Source organism: Micromys minutus (genome assembly GCF_963924665.1).
Source record: "Micromys minutus genome assembly, chromosome: 11".
In the NCBI taxonomy this organism is placed as follows: domain Eukaryota; kingdom Metazoa; phylum Chordata; class Mammalia; order Rodentia; family Muridae; genus Micromys; species Micromys minutus.
Window position 1 is genome coordinate 30,089,729 of NC_137980.1, and position 25,452 is coordinate 30,115,180.

Here is a 25,452-nt window from a genome sequence, read left to right on the forward strand (position 1 = left end):
CTCATATACATTAAACAAACAAATAAATAAACAAATAAATAAATAAATTAGCATTGTGTTCTCCATTTGTCTGTGTATGAAACCTGTTGTACATGGTTTTCTTGAAATTGTTTTTAGTAACAAACTCTATTTAACATGGATGCTGTGTTTTCTTGTTACAGATATTGATGGTTTAATCACCCGGGCTTTGCTGACAGGCAATTTTGAGAGTGCAGTTGACCTGTGCTTACACGATAACCGAATGGCTGATGCTATTATATTAGCCATAGCAGGGGGACAAGAACTCTTGGCTCAAACACAGAAGAAATACTTTGCAAAATCCCAAAGCAAAATTACCAGGGTATGTAATTTTTAAAAATAAATAGTAGCATACACACTCTCAAATACAGATATACTTTACAAAATTTCATATTAGCTGTGTGTGCTGGCACACACCTTTAATCCTAGCACTTGGGAAGCAGAGTCTAGTAATCTCTGAGTTCAAGACCAGTCTGGTCTACAGATTGAGTTCTAGGACAGCCAGGACTACACAAACTACAGCCTGTCTCAAATCTGCCCTTCCCTCTAAAAAGTATATTTAGTTTTCAGCTGTAGTCTCTCTAAATAGCCCAGGCTTTCCTTGTGCTTTCAATCCTTCTGCATTATCCTCCTGAGTATTAGAATTATAACATTATTTGTTATTCTGTTTATCAAGGCAGTATCCGGTTGTTGTTGTTATTATTATTAATTATTATTATTATTATTGATAATTGAGATACAGTAAAGACTTAAATTATCTGGTACAGAAACAGTAGTTTATGTTTTGATATGAAATAATTCCAGTGTTTTGATTCCCTTCTAAAAAATTAAAAACATTTCCAGGGGTTTAATGTAGAAACCTCTGGTGAAAATTGTAGTCGTCTGACTTTTCCAGAGGTAGTGCACGTCTTTCCATGCCTTTGTGCACATCTATAGAATATTCCTGACAGAATCAGGATCACACATGGAAACACATGTCATCTTTGTAGACAACTATCACAGGGTAAGCTTCTGGGTTGTTAATGACTGTTAGAAATGTATTTGATTAGTCTACAATATTTTATGGTCAAGATGTATTGTGTCCCAATTTGGAATTGTTTAGGCTCATTTTAATGTTTTCCTCATATAGGCAAAAACAACATTGTTTTATATAGAGAGTAAAACCTCTGTCAGGCCTGCGTGTTTATACAGAGTTTGATTGTTCAGTCACTGGGATCTCTAGCATAGCTCTGAACACTTGTAAGCTTGATGTTATTTTCCCTGTTTCAGAAAAGTAGTTTTGGAACTCTTTTTTCCAGAGAGGGTTTTTCTGTGTAGCCCTGGGTGTCCTGGAACTTACTCTGTAGATTAGGCTGGCCTTGATCTACCTGCCTCTGCCTCCTCAGTGTTGAGATTAAAGGCACTATCATGCCCAGCGTGGACATAACTGTTGTAGAGTAATTATAATATTGAGTCTCAGAGGTAGTTGTTCCAGGCTTTGCCCGTGCTCCTCTGTCTCGTCAGGCTGACTGCATGTCAGTCCCACCTTCCATGCTGCACTGCCTAGCCCTTGAAGGCTTTGAGTTTTGTTTTTTACATTTATGTTTCTGTGTGTACACACATGCATGCACATATGCCATGGAGTACTTGTGGAGGTCAGGGGACAGCTTGCATGAGTTGATTTTTCTCTAGCAAGGAGGCCATGGGGCTGACCTTGGGTCGTTAGCCTTTACCCTCAGGCTTGGCACAAACACTGACCTGCTTTGCCATCACACTGGCCCTGCCCTGGTTTTTTGACCTTTCTTTATGAAGTTCCTTGTTCTTCTGATAATGTCTCCCAAGATGCCATGCTTAGACAACATTCTGGATCCATTAGACCCAGGAACGTCTTTCTGTTTTCTTAGTATCCTGTGCTTTTCTTCTGAGGCCCTTTATAAAATACATTGATGGAATCTTCTTTTTGAAGGAAAAATTGATTGAAAGCATGTTTTCACTGTGCTGCTGTTTGGTTTGTTATGAAAACCATAAGTAGTCACTTTAAAAGGTAAGATTGCTAGACTAGGGGTATGGGACATGGCGGCAGTGATTGCCCTAGGTTAGACCACAGCACTGCAGGAATGTAAAGATAGCTCATCCTCATGTCTTCTGGTCCTTTCCCAAGCTTATCACTGCAGTGGTGATGAAGAACTGGAAGGAGATTGTTGAATCCTGTGATCTTAAAAATTGGAGAGAGGCTTTAGCTGCAGTGCTCACATATGCTAAACCAGATGAATTCTCCGCCCTGTGTGGTAAGAAACAAGCTCCACGTGGAACTGTTGTTACATAGGTGGCCAGTGCACCACACGATTCAGGAGTTTTACTAGAAGTCTTTGTCTAATCACAGCTAAGAATTATAAAAGATAAAGGTAGGCAGTACTCAGTGCCAGCTGCTTACTTGTTTAACATTTTCATGGCTGTGAGTTTGATTCTCAGTAGAAAGAGAGAGAGAGGCAGATGGGAGGGGGTGGGGAGAGTGAATATGTCATTTAAAAGTAATCTTTTGGGCTAGAGAGATGGCTCAGTGGTTAAGAACACTGACTGCTCTTCCAGAGGTCCTGAGTTCAAATCACAGCAACTACATGGTGACTCACAACCATCTATAATGGGATTTGATGCCTCTTCTGGTCTGTCTGAGGACAGCAACAGTGTACTTATATATAATAAATAAATAAATCTTTTTAAAAATGCTGTCCAAAGTAAATCTCTTCTGTGGTAGTAGTTTTGGACAGAGCAGACTGTAAGATTAGCCTCTGCTACTTAGTAACTTGTGAACAAGAAAAGATCATTTCCGTATTCTCATTTTCTTCATCTTAATTGGCACAATGCAGTTCTTCATAGATGTTAGTTGGGATCAATGTATAATTGTAACAGTTAGGTAAAATTTATCATTGCAGGCCAGGGCTAACTTGCTGACTGAGGAAACACAGAAGCTTTCTTGCTGGCATGGATATTTACTATATTGTTCTGAAATTTCTTATCTGTAGTACATTGAGCTACCACTGACAATTTCTTCTGTGTGTGCATTTGGAGTTTTATGTTCAAGTTTTCCCACTTACTGTTCTTCCCAGTTTACTCGATGGAGAGCGGTTCTGTAGTAGGAGACGGGGTCTTCTATGGTATCGGTGGTGTCCAACTCCATCTATTATCAAGTTTATCTCTACTGAGTACTGACTGTGTGCTCTCTCTCTGGCTCTTTAGTCCGTACTTGTGAAGATGCTGTTGAGCTGCTCCCAGCCTCATACACAGATGGAGAGGGTGTTTTCTTACCTTGTTTTCTCTTCATTCACAGATCTTTTGGGAGCCAGGCTTGAAAGTGAAGGAGACAGCGTCCTGCGGACTCAGGCCTGCCTCTGCTACATCTGTGCAGGGAATGTAGAAAGATTAGTTGCTTGTTGGACAAAAGCTCAAGATGGTAGCAACCCCTTGTCTCTTCAGGTTAGTATCTTTGCAACAGAAGGTGCTTGCGTTTCAGCATGCTCTCAGCTGACTTAGGGTTGAGCTAGAAATGCTTTTGTTCTAGAAGCTTGCTGCTATCCCGTCTTCCGGCTTCTCTGGGTGCATCATCACGTGTGTTCATTGTTATCTTTGAAGGAGTCAGGTGTGAGATGATGGGCTAGTCAGATGGTGTGTGGCAGTTTCCTGTAGCAGTAGGTGGTGGGAACATTGAAAAACCCAGGGTTTAGCTGCTTTCTCTCAAGCTCCTACCTCCTTCAGAGAGCGGCAGTGTGGGCTGGTGAACGGAAGGCATCTCAACACTGAGGAGAGTATTTATGATCAGGAAATATGAACTCAAGTTACCTCTACACACAAGCTAGAGATTAAGTCAAACTGTAAAGACTATCCTAGCCCTCAAGTAGAGCTTGAAATTTACCCCAAGGCACATAGTGGGCAGTCTTATGGTATCTTGGTGTAGTATTTATTTTTCTTTCTGGAAAAAATTTTTTATCCAGAGTTATTGTTTTAAAGATTATTCTTTTGAGATTAAAGTCAGTTTTTTGTTTTTTTTTAAAAAGCAAGCTTTTTCCTTCCAAATGCTTCTGAGAAGTAACATGCTTCCCACCTCTGGATTGAGGGAGGGCGTTCTGCACATTCCCTCAGAGCAGAGCTCCCGTTTATAGACCTGTTCTCCAAGAACAGCTCCACAGCCTTTGCACAATCATATTAGTCAGTCTGTATTGTAGTGAAATGGCTGGACCAATTAATTTTTACAGAGAAAGGGTTTTATTTGGGTTCATGGTGTGGAGAGTCCTCTCAAAGATTGGGTAGGTAGCTTATGGCTTCGGGACTCTGGCAAGGGCAGCGTGGTCTGACAGGAGCACATGGCTGAGCCACAGGAGGCAGAAGAACAACATAAAGGGACCTAAGTACACAGTTCCCTCAAGGAATACCCACAGTGACCTAAGGACCCCCCACTAGGCCCCACTTCTTCCAGGTACTACCACTCCTCAGTGATCTAGCCATGGAGGGAACTGAACATGAGCAAGGGGTGAGCCCTTTGGAACTCACGTGCTTCTTGTGAGACCGAGTAGTAGTAGTGTTGGTGCAGGAAACATGGCATGCTGCACGTGCACACGGCTCCTTCTCTGCATGCCAGGAGACGACTCTGTTGCTGGGTTCCTGCCCATCACTGTTAGTTTGAATATTTTTGTGTCTGAGATCATTGGACAAATGTCTGGCAGGTTAAGGATGCTTAAAAGATAGTGACCTGCACAGGTCTCCTCCTCCTCCTTCCTTCCTGGCCATCAACCAGATGATGCTCTGTGTGTTCTTCAAGTAGGGGGAGAGTAGGTGCTGTACTTCTGGAAACTTTGGGAAGCTTACTGACTCTGTTCCTCTCCTGGTGTCTTTCTTGCATGTGTGTTGGAGTCTCTGATTATCTCCTTTTCCCTTACTTTTCTCATTTAGGATCTGATTGAGAAAGTTGTCATCCTCCGAAAAGCTGTACAGCTCACCCAAGCCTTGGATACAAATACTGTTGGGGCTCTTCTGGCTGAGAAGATGAGTCAGTATGCCAGCTTGTTGGCAGCCCAGGGCAGCATTGCAGCAGCCTTGGCATTTCTGCCTGACAACACCAACCAGGTAACTAGTGTGATAGTTCATCTTTGTTGTTGTTTTGTTTTATTTTTGACACAGGTCCCTGGCTGTCCTGGAGCTCACTTTATAAACTGGGCTGGCCTTAAATTTAGAGATACCCCACCTCTGCCTCCCTAGTGCTGGGATTATGTCCAACTCACTTTTTTTTTTTAAGAGTCTCATGTTTTCAGGCTGAGGGTGGCTTTGAACTTGTGATCCTCTTCCCTTACCTTCCCAGGGCTGTGATTACAGATGTGTGCCACTTTGCCCAGTTGGTCTCATTGTACTGGCATATAAGACCTTTACCCTAAGACTGACTTAGACCTCTAGATCCTTTAGTCGTAAAATTAAACCCTTTATTTTTTAGTATCACTTAAAATTACTTATATTTTCTTGTATTTGTTCTGAGGCAAGATCTCACAACTCTGTAGTAAAGGCTGGATTTTAATTCCTTGTCCCCCTGCCTCCACTGAGATAATTGTATACTTTAACCAGTAGTTAATGTGAGGCTCAATGCATGTTCTGTGACCCGTCATAGAGATCAGAGAGCATCGGCTCTCTCCACCCATGTAGGACCTGAAGAGCAAAGTCAGATCTTCAGATTTGTTGTCAAGTGCCCTTGTCTGTTTGTTGAGCCATCTTGTGGGCTAATCACATGTATTCTCAATATATTATTCTTTATACTGTTTTTTGGACTTTAATGAACTTTATTGTGAAAAAGAACCTTAATGCTGGTATCACTGTCTCCATATGTCTCAATGGAGTCTTCAGAAGTTTTGCTATTGTACACTCCTTCCCTATACATACAAAGTATACCTTACAAATTGTAGCTCTCAGGGGTGCCTCAGTTGAGAAAGCGCTTGCTGTGCAAGCGTGAGGAACAGTGGCTCCTCAGCACCCACTGTGCCGTGTGCCTGTTGAGGCAGAGGTAGGAGGGTGATCAGGAGTGCCTGGCTCAGTGAGTCCGTGTGTGTTTGTGTGAAAGAGACAGAGGCAGACAGAGAACGTGGTGCCCCTGAGGCCAGAAGACAGCATCAGGTCTCCTGGAGCCAGAATTGTAGGTGCCTGTGAACTGCCAAACATGGGTGCTCAGAACCACTTTGGGGTCCTCTGGATGAGCAGTAAGTGCTGAGCTGTTTTCACAGTTTCCTCCCCAGCAACCTTAAACTTGGAACAAATTTATTAGACTTTATAATTTTCAAGATACCAGAGCTGGAGAGATGGCTTAGCTGTTAGGAGCAATGACTGAACTTCTAAACAACCCACAAGGTAGAATCCCCAACTGTCTGTTTTCCATTTCTATGAATCTAACACCCTCCTCTGACGTCTCAGGTACTAGTTAGGACACAGTGCACAGACATGCGTGCAGACAAAACACCTGCAAGCATAAGATAAACATTTTCCCCCTTTTTTTGAGTTGCAGTCTCTCTATGTATTTGTAGCTGTTCTGGAACTTTCTCTATCAACTAGACTAGCTTTGAATTCACAGGGATCTGCCTGCCTTTGCCTCCTGAGTGCTGGGACTAAAGGCAGTGCTTTTTTTTTTAAAGGTACTAAACTGTCTCTGAAACCTTGTAGTCCATTGCTTTTTAACTTTATGTCAATTTCTCAAAATAGCTATTATAGATACACTCTATCTATCTATAAATTTTAGAAATATATGTAGTTGTGAATCCAAAAGTGGTTCAGATTTGAATGTAATGTCTTTCTCTTTTAATTCTTTCAAGAATGTCTCTTTCTTAACCATTGGATCCTTTTCCTTCACTAGCTACGGCAGATGAGCCTTTCAGTTATGTTTTATGAAGTAGTCGTGTGTTGTGGGAGCACTGTTACTTTGCCATTAAAAAATCCAAAGAGCGGTGACAATATGGCATTGAGCTGTTGTCCTAACCGAGAAGTCCAAGCCCTGCCTCTGAATGACAAGTTGTCCTGTGCGTCTCTGTCCTTTGGTTCCAGTCCAGAATGTTGACCCATGAGCAGCAGTGTCTTTTCTGGAATGCTCAACATAACAATTTTGAATGGGTCTCTTGAATGATCAGATTGCTTCAAGAATAATCAGCATGCTTCCACACAGCTGGGTCAGCTAACAGTTTTGTTTTCTTCCACTTCCTACAGCCAGATATTGTGCAGCTGCGTGACAGACTCTGCAGAGCCCAAGGCCAGTCTGTGCCGGGACAGGAGTCATCTAAGAGCCCTTACGAGAGGCAGCCATTGTCGAAGGGCAGGCCCGGACCAGTCGCTGGCCACCCGCAGATGCCCAGAGTGCAAACTCAACAATATTATCCCCATGTGAGTGATATGGTCCAGGTGACGTGGGACCATGTGTGTGCATCTGTCCAAATGGATGGTTTTAATGTACTTGGTTGAAGTTGCAGAGAAGCCACACGGGCATCTCATGTCGAAGTTGAACTTTCTATGGACCTGAATGGGGTTTATGACCTGCTTCTCGTAATCAGCTATTTCTGTCTGGTTTGAATTAGTTAGACGCCCTAGCAAGACTGGTTCGTCTGTCTCAGTCAGCCTTCCCTTGTACTTGTACCTCTGCTCTCTAAATGGTACTGGACTCATTTAACGACGTATGTAGGGAAAGTAGAGAAAATGGATTAGTGACTGGGTTAATTTTTAGAAGGCCTTTCCAGAGCATTCTTTTTTCCATCACCAGGGTAAGTTCCACAGAGTCAAGAGTGACCGGATGACAAACGTTGAGTGAACCAACTTACACTTAAACAGCACTGACTAAAAGCTGTGTCAAGTTGGGATAGGATTACTAGTCTATGTGATTGTATTGGTTTTTACAGTTTGATTTAGAACAGACCAACAGACAATCTTTTTTTCCTTTCCTTGACAGCATCTTACTATGTGAGCCCTTGCTGGCCTGGAACTGAGTATGTAGATCAGGCTGGCCTTAAATTCATGAGGTCTGCTTGCCTCATCTCCAGGGTTAAAGTGTGTGCTACCACACCCTGCCCTTCCTTGTAAGTGTAAGTAGTCTTGACTGACAGAGAAGGTGGAACAACTTGGTGATTTTTTTTCAATATAGGTAAAGTAAATCTAAAATCATGAGAGACTTGGATCAGTTAACACTCTCTTTCTTCAGATCAGTCCTTATTCAGAACTGAACAAGAACAGAGCTTAATCAGATCATATTTGGTATGGCCTCACTATGTAGAACACTGCCCCCCATTCATTTCGAAAGTACTTTTTGCAGCTCTTCTGTGCATGCCTGGCTTTAGTCTTGCTGAAGGGATTATCCTGGTAAGCAAGCTACACAATTTCTCCACAGTATGGACACTGCACTTACAAAACCTGTCATGGAAATGGGCCAGGACACAACTGAGAGGTGCACTGTATATGACCTCAGATGTCATCTCTGCACCATACATCTGGCTGAAGGCTGAACTTTGGTTAGAATTTTCACTCCCTTGGTGTTCAGCCTAAGATATTTCTTGAGGTACTAAGCAGGGCTATGGGGAGAACAGTTATTCATTGTGCCCTTGGGTTGTCTCACTTGCTGAGAAATGCTGAAAGCATTTAAGGGCTGTTGAATTTTGCTGGGCACAGTAGTGCACCACTTGAATATTTACATTCACTCAGGTGGCAGATGCAGGTGGATCACTGTGAGTTCAAGGCCAGCCTCATGACCATAGCAAATCCCAGGCCAACCAGAGCTACATACTGAGATCTAGTCTCAAAATAAAACAACAGCAAAATCACAAAGTAATTGTTTACCAGTGTTGTATTTTAAGAAAAACCAGTGAATCCCATCAAAGGAAGCCGGGAGCTTCTTGTGGGAGTGGAGGGGTGTGGTGAGGACCTTGGCCTGCAGTCTTAAAGTAGTGTTTGCAGATGGAGGGGAAAGGAGAGAGGAGTTATTTTATATGCATATGTCTGTTCTGGAGTTCTGTAAAGATCGGCGTACCAAAAAGGATTTTGATAGTCTAAAACAGTTTTAGGAAGGCCTGAAGAGATGGCTCAGCAGTTAAAAGCATTGACTGCTCTTCTAGAGGTCCTGAGTTCAATTTCCTGCAACCACATTGTGGCTCACAACCGTCTGTATTGGGTGTGTGTGAAGACAGCTGCACTGTACTCATGTACATAAAATAAATAAATAAATCTCTAAAAGGAAGGTCTTAGGAAACGTCTAGACTGAACTTGAGAGTAAGCAGCACAGGGTAGTAGAGGCCCCTCAGTCTTAACCCCACCACCAGTTAAATCACTGTGTAGGAAGAGCTGGGGCAGGGGAATAGTCTGTAGTATTCCTCTTGCATGGGCTTTGGCTGGATGACTATCTCCCAAGGGACATAGGCCCCCTTGTGAATGGCCTCATGCAGCATTTGCTGATCACTAGTAGCATGGGAATGGGTTACTCAGGCTCCCAAGTTCTCTCTCTACCTAAGGACCTCTTCCCACTCACTCTTTTTACTATTTATTTATTTTTATGTGTTAATGAATGTTTTACCTGCATGTACACCAGATCCCTTGAGGCTGGAGTCACAGATAGTTGTGATCGGTCCTATGGGTGTTGGGAATTGAACCCGGGTCCTCTGGAAGAGGAGCCAGTGTTCTTAACCACTGAACTACCTCTCCAGCCTGCCACACACTTGTTGAACAAGAATGTGCTGACTGAGGTTTTCACTGTCTTTCCTGCCTCCCTCCAGCTGTTTTGTTGTATTTTCTCTTTTGAAGCACTGGTCCCTGGAAGCCATTGCTTTGCTACATGTAATCTGACTGCTTTTACTTTTTGCTTTGCATCTTGCTATTAAGCCCTTTTTGAGTTGTTTGCTTCTTCTTTTAATGTTTTTATTTTTTATTTTCTGTGATTGGTATTTCTTTGTTCAATTCAGGTTAGAATTGCCCCTACTGTCACTACCTGGAGTAACAAAACTCCCACTGCCCTCCCCAGCCATCCACCTGCAGCCTCTCCCTCTGACACACAGGTATATCTGCTCACTGACTATGTATAACACTATTTAGAACTGTCACCTGATTATCTAGATGATTATATATGCTCTCCTTCTCCCTCGGTCCTCTCCACTCCCTAATCTGCATCCATCTGCCTGCTTGGTGTGTTTTATTGCTTATGGGATACAAGTGGCAATTTTTAGTGCTATTAATTTATTTTCTTATCCTTTCTCTTCTGCAGTTCTAAATTTACTTGAGCTAGAAAAATCTCAACCAAGGTTCAAATAATGATTTAAATGGAATTTTTCAGAAGATATTTCTCTTTCTTGTAAGCATTGCAGAAATGGAAGAACAGCAAAAGTCCCCTTATGTTATTTCTCTTCAGAGTCCAGAGCAGTAAATGGAAGTTAGGAGAGATGAAAACCTCAGTGTTACCACAGTGTTCTCTACCCTGTCAGGAGGTCATTGCTGTTGCCATTCACCGCAGTCAGTTTGGACCTTTAGTTCGCTTAGAACGTGTTCTAAGCAAGATAGGCTAGGAAAAATGCAGTTTTCTCAAATAATAGCTTAAAAACAATAAACACCAGTTCCATTTCAGAGACTGCAAGGCTATTTGGTGAGACTTGATCCCAAGCATAATCTTTTTACTCTGTTCTCATTCCCAGGGAGAAAATCCTCCACCTCCTGGTTTTATAATGCATGGCAATGTCATTCCAAGTACCACTGCCCCATTGCCTGCGTCTCCAGGCCACATGCACAGCCAGATCCCGCCTTATCCACAGCCGCAGCGTAAGTAATGTAGCCTTGGGATCTTCATAGCAGCCCCTCCCTTCTTTTACTTACTGGCAACAAAACCCTGGTCATGTCAGTTTTGACAGATAAAATCAGGAGCCTAGGATGTTGCTCAGTGCTGGAGGGCTTGCTTAGAGTGTTCTTCGTTCTTCAGTTTCTAGCACCAGGAGAGGGGGACGGGTGGGGAATAGGCACACCAGATGGAGAGAGGGTTCAGAGTCTGTGGCTAGGAAGTAGCAGCTGTATCACCCTGTTCAGAACGGCGGTGCCTGTTCCTAAGTCATGTAGAAAGCCTGTAAAATGAATAATGTGTCTTTTTCTTCAGACATGACACAAACCACAGTTTTGGCAAGTTGGTTCATAGGACATTTGTGGTTTTATTTATTGTTTTTATTTTTGTATTTATTGATTTATTATTGTTAGTTTCCATTTTACTTATTATTGTTGGCTTTATTTATTTAGTGTAGACTCATAAAAGTACATTTAGCTTTACACCAAAATTAAGCAGAAATTACAGGTACCCACCCATGTATGCTCGCCCACACTGACTCTGCGTTCTGCTCCGTGGTGGTCTCTGCTTTGCCGCAGTGAACAAATGGTGCTGTCTTGTGCCAAAGCCTCTACTTTATATGTGTGTACGCTCTTCGATTTGTATGTTCTGTGCACTTTGACAAAGAGAGCAGTTACACTGAAAAAATACAAAGTACAGCCAGGCATAGTGATGCATGCCTTCACTCCCATCCCTGGGTGGAAGAGGCAGGCACATCTACTGTGTGTTTGAGCCCAGCCTGGTCTACACAGTTCCAGGACAGCCAGGGCTATGTAACATGACCTTATCTCAAAAGAAGAGACAAAACAAACCCCCAAAAGCTATTGTTTTACAACTACAAACAAATAACCTAAATAAAATGGGGAAATTATAAGTTTAAAAACTGGGGACCGGAGAGATGGCTCAGTGGTTAAGAGCACTGCTTCCAGAGGTCCTGAGTTCAATTCCCAGCAACCACATGGTGGCTCAAACCATCTGTAATGGGATATGATGCCCTCTTCTGGTGTGTCTGATATATACATAAAATAAATAAATCTTTTTTTTTTTTTTTAAAGAATAAAGGACCTAAACAACTATTAAAAAAAAAAAAAAAAAAAAAAAAAACCAAAATGCCCTAACCACTGACCCAAATGAAGGCTTTCTGGGCTACAGGGATTCTTCACATAAATCTACACTTCATGCAGTGCCGTTTCTGTGTAGCAGATGCCCCAGGCACACACTGCAGGGCCTCTCCCTGTCCCTCTCCTCACCCTGCCTATGTAGAGTGTTAGGCTCTGCCAAGGAAGGTTGGGGATGGAGGCTGAAAAACTATAGGGTTTTCCAGTACAAGCTCTGGCTCCACCTGTCCTCATGGTTCCATATGGTGGCTCGCAGCTGTCTCTGCAGTCTTCACAGGAGCAGGCAGTCTCAGAGAGCAGTCAGTCCTGTCAGCTCTTGGATCTGATGGTCCATGTTTCTCAGAGGTAACATGCTAAGGTTTTGTGTTGTTGTTTTCTGTTTATTTTTGAGGTGCTGGAGGTGGAACCCAGGTTGTTTCCCTTCTAGCAAGCGCTCTGTCATTGAGCTCCACACCCAGACAGGAGTGCTAGCTTTTGGTCTTATTCTTATAAGATTAATGATTAAAACCACATTCCTATAATGCAATTATTTTTTCCTACTTTTGTGTTAATAAATATGTAACTAATTAAAGATTTCTGTTTCTTCCCCTTGATGTAGCTTACCAGCCAGCCCAGCAGTATTCCTTCGGAACAGGGGGGTCAGCAGTTTATCGACCTCAACAGCCTGTTGCTCCTCCTGCTTCTAACGCTTACCCTAACACCCCATACACATCTCCTGTGGCTTCCTATTCCGGGCAGCCTCAGCTGTACACGGCACAGCAAGCCTTCTCACCTACCTCCAGCTCTGCTGCTCCTTTCCTTCCTCCCCCTTCCTCTGGAGCATCCTTCCAGCATGGCGGACCAGGAGCTCCACCATCGTCTTCAGCTTATGCACTGCCTCCTGGAACAACAGGTACACCGCCTGCTGCCAGTGAGCTGCCTGCGTCCCAAAGAACAGGTCTGCGCTTGGAAGGGATTTGCTTGGGCCTCCTGGTTCATGAGCAGAAGGGTGGGTGGCCGGGCATTATTTCCAAGTGATTGTGAACTGAGTAACGTGAGGCATCAGTTGAGTTTTTATAATGAAGTCTAAACCTCTGCATGAGTGTGAGCCTCCCATAATGTCAGCTACTAAATAATGAAAATCTTAGACAAGCGCTTCAAAATACTAAAACTGTATAACCTGCTGCTGTACTTACTTTAAAAGGTAGAAAATTAGTTGGCAAGATGAATGATGGTCAAAATCAGATTTAGTGGGTACTATTAGGTGAAGTGCAGAACCTTGGGGGCTGGGCCAGGGAGGTTCAGGGGCATCCTGGGAATTGGATGTAGGCCTCGGGTGTTATTGAAATGCTCTATTACTAAGCTGTGTCGCTAGCTCATTTCTTTACTTGAGCCGAAGTGTGCTCAGCGTTCTTAAAATGTCCTTGTGGGCTGGCTCAGTGGGTCAGGTGGCTCACGTGCTGCAAGCCTGACAGGCCAGTAGGAGAGATGTGGCTGCTGAGGGCTGTCCTCTGACCTCCATGAACACAAGTGAATAAATGTAAGAGGATAAAGATATCTTAAAGGCAGGCCCTGGTAGGTCAGCATTTGGTAGTACCTTCTTCAGATTATAATGGATGTTCAAACAAGTGGGGCAGAAGGCTGGAGTAAGACTTGTTTAACCCTGATCCTGAAGCTGTTCTGGGAGAGTCTGTTGTATAGTTTTCAGGTTTAAATGCTAAGCAGTAACTCTGAACCGATAAAAGTATCATACGTCTGTGGCAGAAGCATTCTTTCCAAATAAGTATGGATATAAAATGTTTTAAAAAAAATTACTAGTTCTAAAATCTTGTAATTGATCTCAGAATTATAAACACACCTCTTTCCCCATTTTCTAATATGTAATATTAACATCCAAAGAGCAAAATTTACACACTACAAGGATTTTGGAAACTTGTGTTGTCTTGGCTTTATCTGTGGTGGCTCAGTGGATGTTCGACTGTAATGGCTTGCTAGCAATGTTGCAGTGTCACTTTGGGGCCTTGTTAACTTAAGGTAAGGGCAGGCCATATAACACAGACACACAGACAGAGGGGCAGCTTGTACTCTCCTGTCTTGAAGTGAGTGTATCAGACTTCTCAGCTGTTTACATTTAACATTTGTTAAATATTCCACTTCATAACTGTGGACAAAGTTGACCATGGAAAAGGAGCTAACATAGAAGGGGAGACTACCACACCCGTTTCAGTAACACACAGACACACCTTAGCGTTGTGATGCTTTAGAAGTGAGTGCTAGCCAGAGCATTTCAAAGAAGAACCCTTTACACCTAGATAAGCAGCCCTTTCAGGAAAATGGTGTGGCTTCAAGTAAATGCCCTCTTACGTGGAACTTAAGAGGAACTCTTTATGAAAATGCCTCGGGCATGATCTGGCATTTGCTGTATGTCTTGCCTTTGGTCCTCACAACCCTGAGAAAAGGGACCTCTTAGTCTTGTTAAGATTGTAGGTTAGGAAACGGGAGCTCCTAAGTGTTGTGAATAGTCTCGGAGCTCACACACTGCTCTCCAGGTTAACCTGGGTCTGTGTCCTCACTGCTGGTTCTGGGCCCGGTGTTAGAGTCTCTTGTGTCAGCATGGAAACGTCTCGGTGGTGCAGCTATGAGAATTCCCCAGCACTGCTGCTGAGGCTTTTGTCGTTTTCTAATAGAAAATAAATATTTGCACAGAACACGAAACAGTGCACAGCATTCTTTTCCACCTTAGGCAGAAGTGGGTTTGCCATACATGAGGTTATGTCCGCTGTACAGTTGTAGCCTGGCTGAGAATGGCTAGTGAGAAGAGCATCCACACTAACCTTGCCTGGTGCTCAGCATGCACTGCGCATGGCTTGCTGCCTGTTCACCTCCTGCATGGAAGCTTTCCTGTACATCTTAGTCACAGTTACCTCACCATGCCTTCCTTTTGCATTTCCTAAAGATTTTGTTGAAGTTACATAATTGTGGCTAGAAATTTTGTCATATTGTAATGTGTCTTGTTTGAGATTTAGAAATTTCAGTTGAACAGTGGATAATTACTGTTCGATTCTACAGATCTCTAAGCTTCCTGTTAATATATGAGATTATGTGGCAAAAATTCAGAGAAATGGATGTTGCAGTTAGCAAAACATTTATTCAGTCAGTTCTTAATGATACCTGTTTACTCCATAATTGAATTGTCAAAGAAGTAGAGAGGCTGAACAGAACAGTGTATTTCTAAGGAATGACAAGTAACTCCTGGAAAATGAAATGTATCTGTGTCAAGTTTGGAGTAGCCTCATGTGCCTCATGTAGTAGGATAAGGAGTTTATAGTTCATACAATAAGAAAATAAGAGTCTAGAGAGAGATTCCGGACACTGAGTGAGGTGGCCTAAGTGGCACTTTCAGGAGAATAATCTGGAGGTGTCCTCACGGGAGAGGTTGTGATATATTGGCAGGATTAAAGACTCTGCTGCCATAGTCCTGGGGTGAAGTGGCAGCAGTGCAGGTTCCTTGTAGCAGAAAGTGGTCCCTGTTTCACTCTCTAGGATGAGTGGGTGCTGTTTGATTCTCCCCTACCCCCCATTTTCAAAAATATGATGGCCTTAGAGCTAGCCAGATGACCCGCTCTCTCTCGAGTCTTGCTGCTCATTTGATTCTGATTGACTGCTAACTGTGAGTCTGACTGCTCTGACCTTCGTGCCTTCATGAGGGATCATGTGAAACTCAGACTTACTTGTAGAGCAGAGCACTCCTGGGCGTCTGCTTGTGAACTAGAGACGTGGTCTTCGTCCCTTACCTGCTCTGTGAGGAGGGCGTATAGCTGAGGGCAGTTCTCTTGGCTCTTGCCTTGCCCGCTGAAGCTGGTTGGGTTCTGAAAGGCCATGTGGTCAGATGAGTGTACCTGACCTGATGAAGTGTGGTCATTGTCTACTCTCCTCCACTGCTGGAGGCTTGGCAGCAACTGCTGTCACTCAAGAACTTGTGGGAGAAGACAGGCGCTCCTGCCTTAGCCTCACCAACTGCTCTACTTGAACAGGTCCTCAGTTGTCCTAGGTCACACCAGCATAACACAGTTGGCAGCATATGGCATGACATATGGCCTAAGTAGGTAGATGGGGAAGTGCTGTGCCCTTAGGATGTGCTAAGCTCCATTGTCATGTAGAGAAACCATCAGGATAAGAACCAGGGAAACACTGGGTTTTACATGAAGGATGAACTTCTCTTAGAAGAGACAGCATAGTATGAGGGGACAGTACCGTTTTAAGAGTTGCATTTGATAGAACTTAAAGGAATTTACAGAAAAACAAAACAAAACCCAAACAAACAAAAACTAATGACTTTCTTAATTGGATAGAAGACTTGTCACATAACTTGATTTAAAAGTTTTAGGACAAATGTGGTACTGCATATCTGTTGTTTCAGTAAGGCAGAGGGATCATGAGTTTAAGGTCAGCCTACGCTACTTAGTGAGCAGCCTGGGCTACTTTGAGAGCAGACAAGGCTATCTAGTTAGAGACTCTGTCAATAAGTATATTTTTAAGAATTAGAGTTTTATTCCTTAGAGGTTAATTTGCCTTTTCTGGGTGCTGTTAGCAGGGAAGAAAAAGGATAAAGTGATAATTTTAGAGTGTCTTCCACAATCCTATCTAAGTGACTTTTACATTTCATCTACAGAAAATCAGTCTTTTCAAGACCAGGCATCTATATTGGAAGGTGAATTGGTTGTAAAATATACTTTAGAAAATAATTTAATCAATACAGCTAATTTATGGACATTAACAATTCATGTGATCAGTGCCATTTTTATTTGGCTTCTTAATTTAATCAAATTTTGGAATTGATTAAATGCACATAACGACTCTCAGCTTTAAATCATAGACGCTGTCTGTTTAGCATAATGACAGGATTGGTGTGTGCAGCTGTGAACATGAGGTGGTGGGCAAAATTTCAGTGATTCCTCTGTGTGGTGGAACGATCAAGATTTTTTAAAAGATTTATTTATTTTATTTATATGAGTGCACTGTAGCTGTCTTTAGACACAACAGAAGAGGATATTGGATCAGATTCCATTACATATGGTTGTGAGCCATATGGTTGCTGAGATTTGAACTCAGGACCTCTGGAAGAGCAGTCAGTGCTCCTAACCACTGAGCCATCTCTCCAAGAATTTTTTAAGCAGACATGATGCAATAACTTGACTGTTCAGAGCCCTATGTGGGCTGCCTTATAGTGAACTTGTAGGAAGTTCTGTTTAACAACAAAGCAACTAAGTCTATTGTGTTTAAGGAAAAAGCTGACCTTGTTCAGTTTTTTGTTTTTTGTTTTTGCCAAGCAATTTTGCTGTGATTTAATATTTATATCACCTTAGCAAGCAGGGGAGGGTGTCCTCAAAACCAACTCACTTTTTGTCTTCACATGTTCACCACATGACCGCATGCTTTAGCAGCCGTCTACTTCTATGGTGAGGTGTAAAGTAATCACCTTGTAATTGGAAGCTGTCCGACTTCAGCATGTTTTGTGATATGCTGGTGCTAAAACAGTGAGCTCTGCTGATGACCTTTTCTTACTTTGAGATGCTGGCGTATCGGCTTTTCATTGTCTGAGGAGCTTACTGTATTTGATCATAGTTTCACAGGGCAGGAAATGATGAGAATCACTATTGCTCTTCTGTAGTTGGACTCGGCCACTGTTTTGGTGTTTGTCCTGTGTTACCGCAGGCTTCCCGTTCTAGGCAAACATTCCATCATTGAATTGCTTCCTGGCCTGGAAACTTTTTTAAAAAAATAGAGCCACGCTCAGCATCTGTGCTGGCGTATGTGTTGAATTGCTCTCCTGGCAATAGAGGGCTCTCCCCTTTGTTCTTTGTACATGGAGTATGACAGAGCTATGCAGAAGCACATTGGGACAGCCTATTCTTCCTTTATCAGGAGAGGAGAGGGAACTGACTTTGAAGGCTGGGGGTCAGTTTAGACATAAGGACTTGGGCCTGAAGCTTAGGACAGTCCTTTACCTAGCAGTGCTACCAGGGTACGTTACCTAAGGCAGGCACTGTGTGGCCCCGGTTGATTGGTAGAGCCTGTGTGGCAAGTTGACTCACAGTTAAGGAGAACTTTTAGGGTTCTGAAGGAAAATGTCTTCTGTTCTAGGTCCTCAGAATGGTTGGAATGATCCTCCAGCTTTGAACAGAGTACCGAAGAAGAAGAAGGTAATGGAGGAAGCTCATGTCTTTGTCTATACCACATGGAGCGCACCACACTTAACCAATGACTTCAAGGACAAGGCTTGCCGGTTAATGTATATAAAATGTATCACACCAAATTTTCCTCTAACCCATGGTAAAAGGATGGAAGGTAGAGAGTGTCGTCAAAGCCTTACTCTGCACTGGAGGTGGCACACAGCTGTATAGTCCCCATGCCTGGGAGGATGAGGCATGCAAGCAAGGGGACAGCTTAGGAACCTGGGGCTTCCTTGGCTTGGCCTGTGCTGTCATCTTCTAACAATGTGCCCAACAGCCTGTGACACTTTGTGCATGTTCCGTGTAGCACACCTAGCAACCGAAGGCCTAGTTTCATTGAGCTGTGCACATACCACACTCCTCCCTTCATGACACCAGACTTGGACAGAATATTCAGCTATACTCTGCTTATGTTCAAGTACAGGGTAGGAAGGCTGATCTGGCTGAACTAGCATTGTGTGGGCATGTAATAAAGCAAAACTGTCACAAGTCAACTTGTAGGAAGACTTTCCTGCTTACCACCCATGTCACACGTGATTGAGCTTGAAGTGGAGAGATGACTGACTGGACAAAGGACAGACGCTGTACTTCTTGCCAGGCCCCTGTGTTTTCGCCAAGCAGCCTCATTCATGTGTCCTGCTGTCTGTCCTCCCCCGCAACCTGAGACGGTTTCCCTGTGTGCTTCTGGCTGTCTTGGAACTCAGAGAAATCTGCCTTCCTCTGCTTTTTTGCTTTAAATAAAGTTCCTTTACTGTGGTCCCTTATTTTCAATCCTTAGAATAGGTCAGGGCCCTAGAAACACACAGCCCAGATCCCACCACGATCTGAGGCCAGTCTTGGCTTAGCTCTGGAGTGAAAGCCTATGTCAGTGACCTTTCCTGCCTGTCTCATCCCAGGAAAGCCTTGTTCTGCAGTAATTTTTTAAAAACTGTTTTTGGTTCTTGTGTACATGTGTGCACGTATGCGTGTGCGTATATGCCTGCCACATACTCACGAGTGTGCCACAGGTCAGGAGACACCTTGTAGAGAGCTGCTTTTTCCTTCCATCATGTGAGTCCCAGACACTGAACTCAGGTCCTTGGGCTTGCTGGCAATTGTCTACTGACCCATTTTGCTGTCCCTGTCACAAATAACATTAAATGAAGAAATCCCCTGTACTTAACATTTATATGTCAATAGTTTTTACAAACTATTGCATATAAATGGTATTTTTTTTTTCTTTCTCTGAAGCTATATATGTTGTAAATTCTTGGTGATTTTATTCTCCAAGAATAGAGGCTAGAACAGAACACTGGGAGACAGGAAACCCCAACAAAAAGCTAATGGTAATCTGAAGTTCATCTGCTGTTTTTAGTGCCAACTAGCAGCTATTTAGTGGTCCATGAAAGCGGAAGTATATCCTGTTGTCATGTAATGTGTGCACATGCACACCTGAGCACACATGCATGACACATTGGTTCCAGTAGATAAAAATGCATGTTATTGGGAGTCTGTGAGAAGACAGGAAGATGACCCTGAATGTGGTCCTCACCCATGTTAGCATAGTAGGTAGGTCTACTTCCATGTAAAATTTCATTTGAAAAAGTATTCTGTTAAGAAATGTAGCTATTGGATACTCTCAGGCCTTTGCTTCTTTAGCAGAGGGAATGTTGTTCACCTTCCTTTTCTTACTTTTGATGCCTTAACTTGTTTTTTCGTCTTTTAAAAGATGCCTGAAAACTTCATGCCTCCTGTTCCCATTACGTCACCAATCATGAACCCTTCGGGCGATCCCCAGTCACAGGTGCTGCAGCAGCAGCCTTCGGCTCCAGGGCCACTGTCAAGCCACGCCTCCTTCCCACAGCCACACCTAGCAGGCGGCCAGCCCTTCCGTGGTGTACAACAGCCTCTTGCTCAAACAGGCATGCCACAGTCTTTCTCAAAGCCCAGCACCGAAGGGGCCCCGGGAGCTCCCATTGGAAACACCATCCAGGTATCTGTAGATCTATAGGAGTTCATGGGGGGACGGCTTGGTCGGTGTGAACTTACACAGTGCTAGCTTCAAAGTGGCAACTCCATTTTAAGTGACTGATAGTACATGTATATTGTTTCTTACTGTCATGGCTAAATGTAAGCGTCTAGACAAGAGTTACATATTTTCAAGTGTCTCAGTAACTACAGTGTTTTCTTAATCTAATCAGTTCACAAGTAAAGAGAGCGTCCTGCCTAAAGATGCTTTCAGGACTACAAGTGTGTCACCTGTTTGGTTTTACTCAGTGTTTGGCCAGAACATGATGGCTTCCTGTTGTTAGTTAATGAGGAATGAACAGTAAGCACTGTCCAGAACTTCCGTGCTCATGGCCCTCACTCCCTCTCCTCCAGTCTTGTTGGCCTCCCCTGTGTCCCCTTGTGTGGTCTGTGGCCCTTCTGTCTGTCTTTTGTCTAGATTGTATTTCTCTTCTTACTAAGACCAGGCTGCACGTGTGCTACATCTGTGTGTGGGCTGTGGCTGAACATCAGTTTACTGTAGGCACCGTTAGTCACGTGGCTTGCCAGCTTTAAGCTTTTGCTTCTTTCCCAGTGGCCTGTGAACCTTCTTAGGACTGAGGTCATTTCTACATTGGCTCCCCTGTGTGTAGCTAGTCCCATCGCCTAATGGCCTGGTATCTTTTGGGAGAGTGAAAGGATTAACTGACAAGTAGAAGTGCAGACAGGAGGGTCTCTGCTGGCCTGACTATCGCTGTACACTGAGCGGGGCCATGCTCCGCTTGCACTTACCCTTTGGCTTCATTCCACAGGTTTTCTGTAAGCAACACGCTTTAAGAAGAGTAAGAGTAGTCAGGTCTGGCCCACAGTTGTAGCACTGTGGAGATTAAGGTAGGAGAGTCCCCTTGATCTCAAGCTAGCCTGGGTGTTAAAGCAAAACTGGCTCAAAACACAAAAAGAACTGAACAGCAGGGGAAGCATAGCAGGATCCCAGAATAAACACTGAGGAGGGACTGCGTGTAACTTGTTGGGTGCTTCGAGGGTGTGTTTAATGTAGGAAGTGAGCCCTGGGCCTCACGTTTATTGGACAAGCATTCTGCCACTTAGCTAGGACACGGCTTCTAGCTGTAGCTGAAGCTGTCCAAGGAGTGCTAGCATTTGCTTTCTAGTGGCTTCTTACCTACTTCTTCACAAACCCTGAGTTCACGTCAACCCTTCTTCGTTTTATTCTTAATAGATCTGCCTCTAAGGTGGTTGGCTCTCTTCACATAGAATCAGGACTTTGTAATTACAACATTTTCTGAGGAGGTGGAGGAATGGCTCAGTGGTTAAGAGCACTGACTGCTCTTCCAGAGGTCCTGAGTTTAATTCCCAGCAACCACATGGTGGCTCACAACCATCTATATTAGAATCTGATGCCCTCTTCTGGTGTGTCTGAAGACAACTGCAGTATACTCATGTAAATAAAATAAATAACTCTTTAAGGAAAAAAAAAAAAACACTTTCTGGTCATTTCTCATTGTCTTTGTAATGTTAATTCTTTCAGCACGTGCAGGCTCTGCCAACAGAAAAGATTACCAAGAAACCTATTCCAGATGAGCACCTCATTCTGAAGACTACATTTGAGGATCTTATCCAGCGCTGCCTCTCCTCAGCTACAGACCCTGTATGTATTTTTCTTCTCGTAGTTTATTTAAGTAGAAACATAACCTGGGGCTGGAGAGCTGGGTCAGCACTGTTACTATTGCAGAGAACCTGGATTTCATTCCCAGCACTCACATGGCAGCTTACAACTGTCTGTGACTCTGCTCCTCTGGGGTCCGACAACCTCCCGTGACCTCGGAAGGCACTGCACACATGTGGTGCACAGACTTCAGACAAAACATGTATACATAGAACAGTAAAATTTGTTTAGATTTTTTTTAAAGTCCATTGTGGTGCTCCTTCATGTTTGAAAGAGCGATGGTCTAGCAGCTTTCACTGCATCCCAAGTGTAGGGCTCCAGTGTGACACCTGTTTTCTTTTCCTGTAGCAAACCAAGAGGAAGCTAGATGATGCCAGCAAACGCCTGGAATTCCTGTACGACAAACTTAGGGAACAGACAGTAAGTTTTCTGGGAAGAGTGGATTAATGACAATCCATTATTCTTTGTTGCTAACCGTGTGACTCACCAACACTGTCCCTCTGTGTTGGGGATGGCAAACTTGTCATAAAAGGTACAGAATGCTCTTTCCCAAATCTCATTTGTGTGGGTGGGAGAGAGAACATAAGAGGTAAAATTAGCCCTTTTTGTAACAAAGATCAGAAATGCAAACTGGACTTTGTTGGGCCCAGGATAACTGGCAGGATGCTCATTTAAATGGCCCATGTATCAGAAACCAGAGACAAGGCAGGTGCCCTGTTTTCTATAGAAGAATCTATTATCTCTCTGGAGTCCTAAGTCTCTTGATCTTTTTCTTCCACGATAGCTGATATAGAAAGGCAAAACCAGATGCCATTTCCAGTTGGTCAGGGTCATGTTCTATGACTGAAGAGAAGTCACAGCAAGGAATCACTGTGGTTCTCTTGAACTGATCTGCTGTCCTTTGAGGGTTTAAAAATAAGGGCAATGTTTGGAGAGGACAAAGCTGTTTCATAGTAATCCTGTTCACTACACTTAGGTTCATCTGATAATAACCACCCAACACAAAGCAGATCTCATAGGAAGGGTGTGGCCTATGACTGATCCTAAAGAGAGTCTTTTACTGAAGTATGAATTGTTCTGAGTGCTGCCATGCCAGAGAGCTAAACTGATCTTAAGTGACAGGTGAGCCCGTGTGCTAGGTGCAGGAGTCAGAAGAGATCCAGAAGCTACAGAGTTCAAGGCTGGTCCAGCATTCCTGAGACCCTGTGACCCTCAGAAAGAGACATGGAGTATGGAGAGGATATGTCCAGGGGCAGCAGCCTGGGCCAGAGGTCCCAGCTCCTTGTGAGAGGATTACTGAGCCCAAGAATGGGAATACAGCTTGGGCAGCACAGCAAGAGCTAGCTCCCAAGAAAAAAAGCAAAGCAAAAATTTTAAATGCCAGAAGAGAAGGTGGGATTATAAAAGGTGACTGAGGGGTCCACAATTGGTTTAGGTGAGCATACTTGTCTAGCACATTGAAACCCCTGGATTCCATCCCTTCAGTACAAAGGATTGGATAGAAAAACTAGTAAAGAGCTGGTAAATTGCACTGTATGGCCAGGCCTGTTGCCTTGAACTCAGAAGAGGACAGAAGGTTCAGGATCTGCTGTAGAAAAACTTGAAGTAGCTGGGGTCCCAGCTTTTTGGTATCATAACTGGAGAAGGAAAACTCTTCATTGGAAGAGGTGTAAGCAGTTCAGCTTGGAAGGAAGGAGGGAGTCAGGAAGGAAAGACTGCTCTGCAGTATGCTCATATAAAAAGGGCTTGTCACACGAGGTGCCTCACCAGACTTTTACATTAGAGTTATTTTTCACTTGGTCTAAGATCTTTGTTTGGTTTAAAACATTCCAAAATACTAACTGGTTACACAATTCGTAAAGAGTGTCTCAGGCTCTGTGTGAACCTCTGGGTTAATGCTTGCAGAGCATTGTGGAAAAGTGTAATTCCCTCTCCTGCTCCCGCCTTTCAGCTTTCCCCAACAATCATCAACGGTCTCCACAGCATTGCGAGGAGCATTGAGACGAGGAACTACTCGGAAGGGTTGACTGTCCACACTCACATCGTCAGCACCAGCAACTTCAGTGAGACCTCGGCCTTCATGCCTGTCCTCAAGGTTGTCCTCAGTCAGGCCAGTAAGCTGGGCGTCTGAGGACAGCTGCACTGTCCACTGACATCAACACTTCTCCAAAGAAAGCCATGCTAAGACTGGGACCAACCCCTCATTAGCATGTTTCCATGGCCACAGGACACCCAGGAGCTTTGACATTATTTCTGCAGGCATACTCCCCTAGAACTACCTGAATCTTCTCCCCCTTCTTTTGTTTTAATCTCCTGTCGCCTGTTATGATTTTCTTATTCTGCAAATAGTGTCTTTCCTGGATTACACATAGTGTGGTTTCCTGAGGGATTCTGACAAAATGTGGTTTTTAAAACTTTGGTGTACTTTTTAGGAAAATTGCATCTGGCTATGTATAAAACAGACCTGAAATAAATTTCTTTGATGTCTTCCCTACTTTCTTCACATCAATCAGATTAAAGTTGTAATCCTATCTCACACATTTAGTCTTTATTTTTTTACCTTTTTACTGCATCTTCTTTATTTCTGTGTGAGTGGGTGTGGACTTGCCTCTGTATGTGGAAGCCAGAGGACAACCTGTAGGACCAGCCCTCTTCTTTCTCCATGTGGGGCCCAGGCATGGAACCCAGGTTGCCAGGTTTGGCAGCAAACATTTTCGCCCACTGAGCCATCTCACCAGCCCTGTAAGTCATTTTAAAACAGGCTGCTGGGCTGGGGCTGTAGATACTTGGGGGGGGGGGGCACTTCTTAGCATATGTAAGGCCCTGGCTTCCATTCCTATTGCTCTAGAGCAGAGGTTCTCAGCCTTCCTAATGCTGCAACCCCTCAATACAGCTCCTCAGGTCGTGACCCCCCCAGCCATAAAATTATTTTTGTTGCTACTTCATAACTAATTTTCCTACTGTTAAGAATCATAATATAAATATTTGATATGTAGGATATCTGATATGCAACCCTTGTGAAGGGGCAGTTCGACCCCCAAAGGGGTAGGGGTTGCTGCTATAGAGGGGAAAAAACACCTACACTTTAACCTGGTCCTGAGCAAGTATATGTGGAAGTTGGTCTATAGGTACTAGCAACTAGCAGATACTTGTGCAGAGTTAGTCATTAGCTCTGGATACATGCAGGGAAGCAGCACCATCTGCATACCTTCAGCACACATCACTGCGTTCTCCATGTACAAGTGGTTTTAGTGTTATGCTTAGATTCAAGATTGAATTGTCTTATTTCATAGTTAGAGAGTTGCTCCCCCATTTTCTAGTAAGTTACCTGTAGTCTTGAAGTTAAGTTCAGAAAGAAACCATTATTACAGCCAGGCTCCTAAATAAAATAAAAGCCTTATATTTACCAGCTAAGTTTTCTGTTAGGTGGCTTTTTATTATCTGCCTTTGAGTAGAACAGGGTGACCTGCAGTCCCCTTTATTGCTGGGTGGGTAGATGGGCTGTCTTAGGGAGGTAGAACATTTGTCCAGGGGACTCTCACAGCCTTGGAGAAGAATGTCCCAAGAACCCGTTTTCTTGTTTGAGACCCCCCCTTCTCCCAGACAGAGGCACTTAAAAAA

At 43.6% G+C, this 25,452-nt stretch overlaps 1 protein-coding gene across 15 annotated transcripts in view; it reads left to right on the forward strand.

The window, feature by feature from the left end:
• Window positions 1-24,355, forward strand: part of SEC31A (SEC31 homolog A, COPII coat complex component) — a 56,247-nt gene extending 31,892 nt beyond the window's left edge. For 4 of the 15 annotated variants that reach the window (XM_080925367.1, XM_080925360.1, XM_080925371.1 and 1 more), the window contains 13 exons: window positions 162-340; window positions 2,159-2,285; window positions 3,326-3,471; window positions 4,942-5,115; window positions 7,225-7,398; window positions 9,954-10,046; window positions 10,677-10,800; window positions 12,569-12,907; window positions 18,094-18,152; window positions 19,891-20,154; window positions 21,694-21,813; window positions 22,180-22,251; window positions 23,783-24,355. In XM_080925367.1, the coding sequence (XP_080781493.1) occupies window positions 162-340; window positions 2,159-2,285; window positions 3,326-3,471; window positions 4,942-5,115; window positions 7,225-7,398; window positions 9,954-10,046; window positions 10,677-10,800; window positions 12,569-12,907; window positions 18,094-18,152; window positions 19,891-20,154; window positions 21,694-21,813; window positions 22,180-22,251; window positions 23,783-23,962 (2,051 nt within the window). In that variant the 3' untranslated portion in view covers window positions 23,963-24,355. Of the gene's footprint in view, window positions 1-161; window positions 341-2,158; window positions 2,286-3,325; window positions 3,472-4,941; window positions 5,116-7,224; window positions 7,399-9,953; window positions 10,047-10,676; window positions 10,801-12,568; window positions 12,908-16,621; window positions 16,661-18,093; window positions 18,153-19,890; window positions 20,155-21,693; window positions 21,814-22,179; window positions 22,252-23,782 lie in introns of all 15 variants that reach the window. The other 11 variants (XM_080925365.1, XM_080925366.1, XM_080925372.1 and 8 more) reach the window with 7 other exon arrangements.
• Window positions 24,356-25,452: the final 1,097 nt, after the last annotated feature.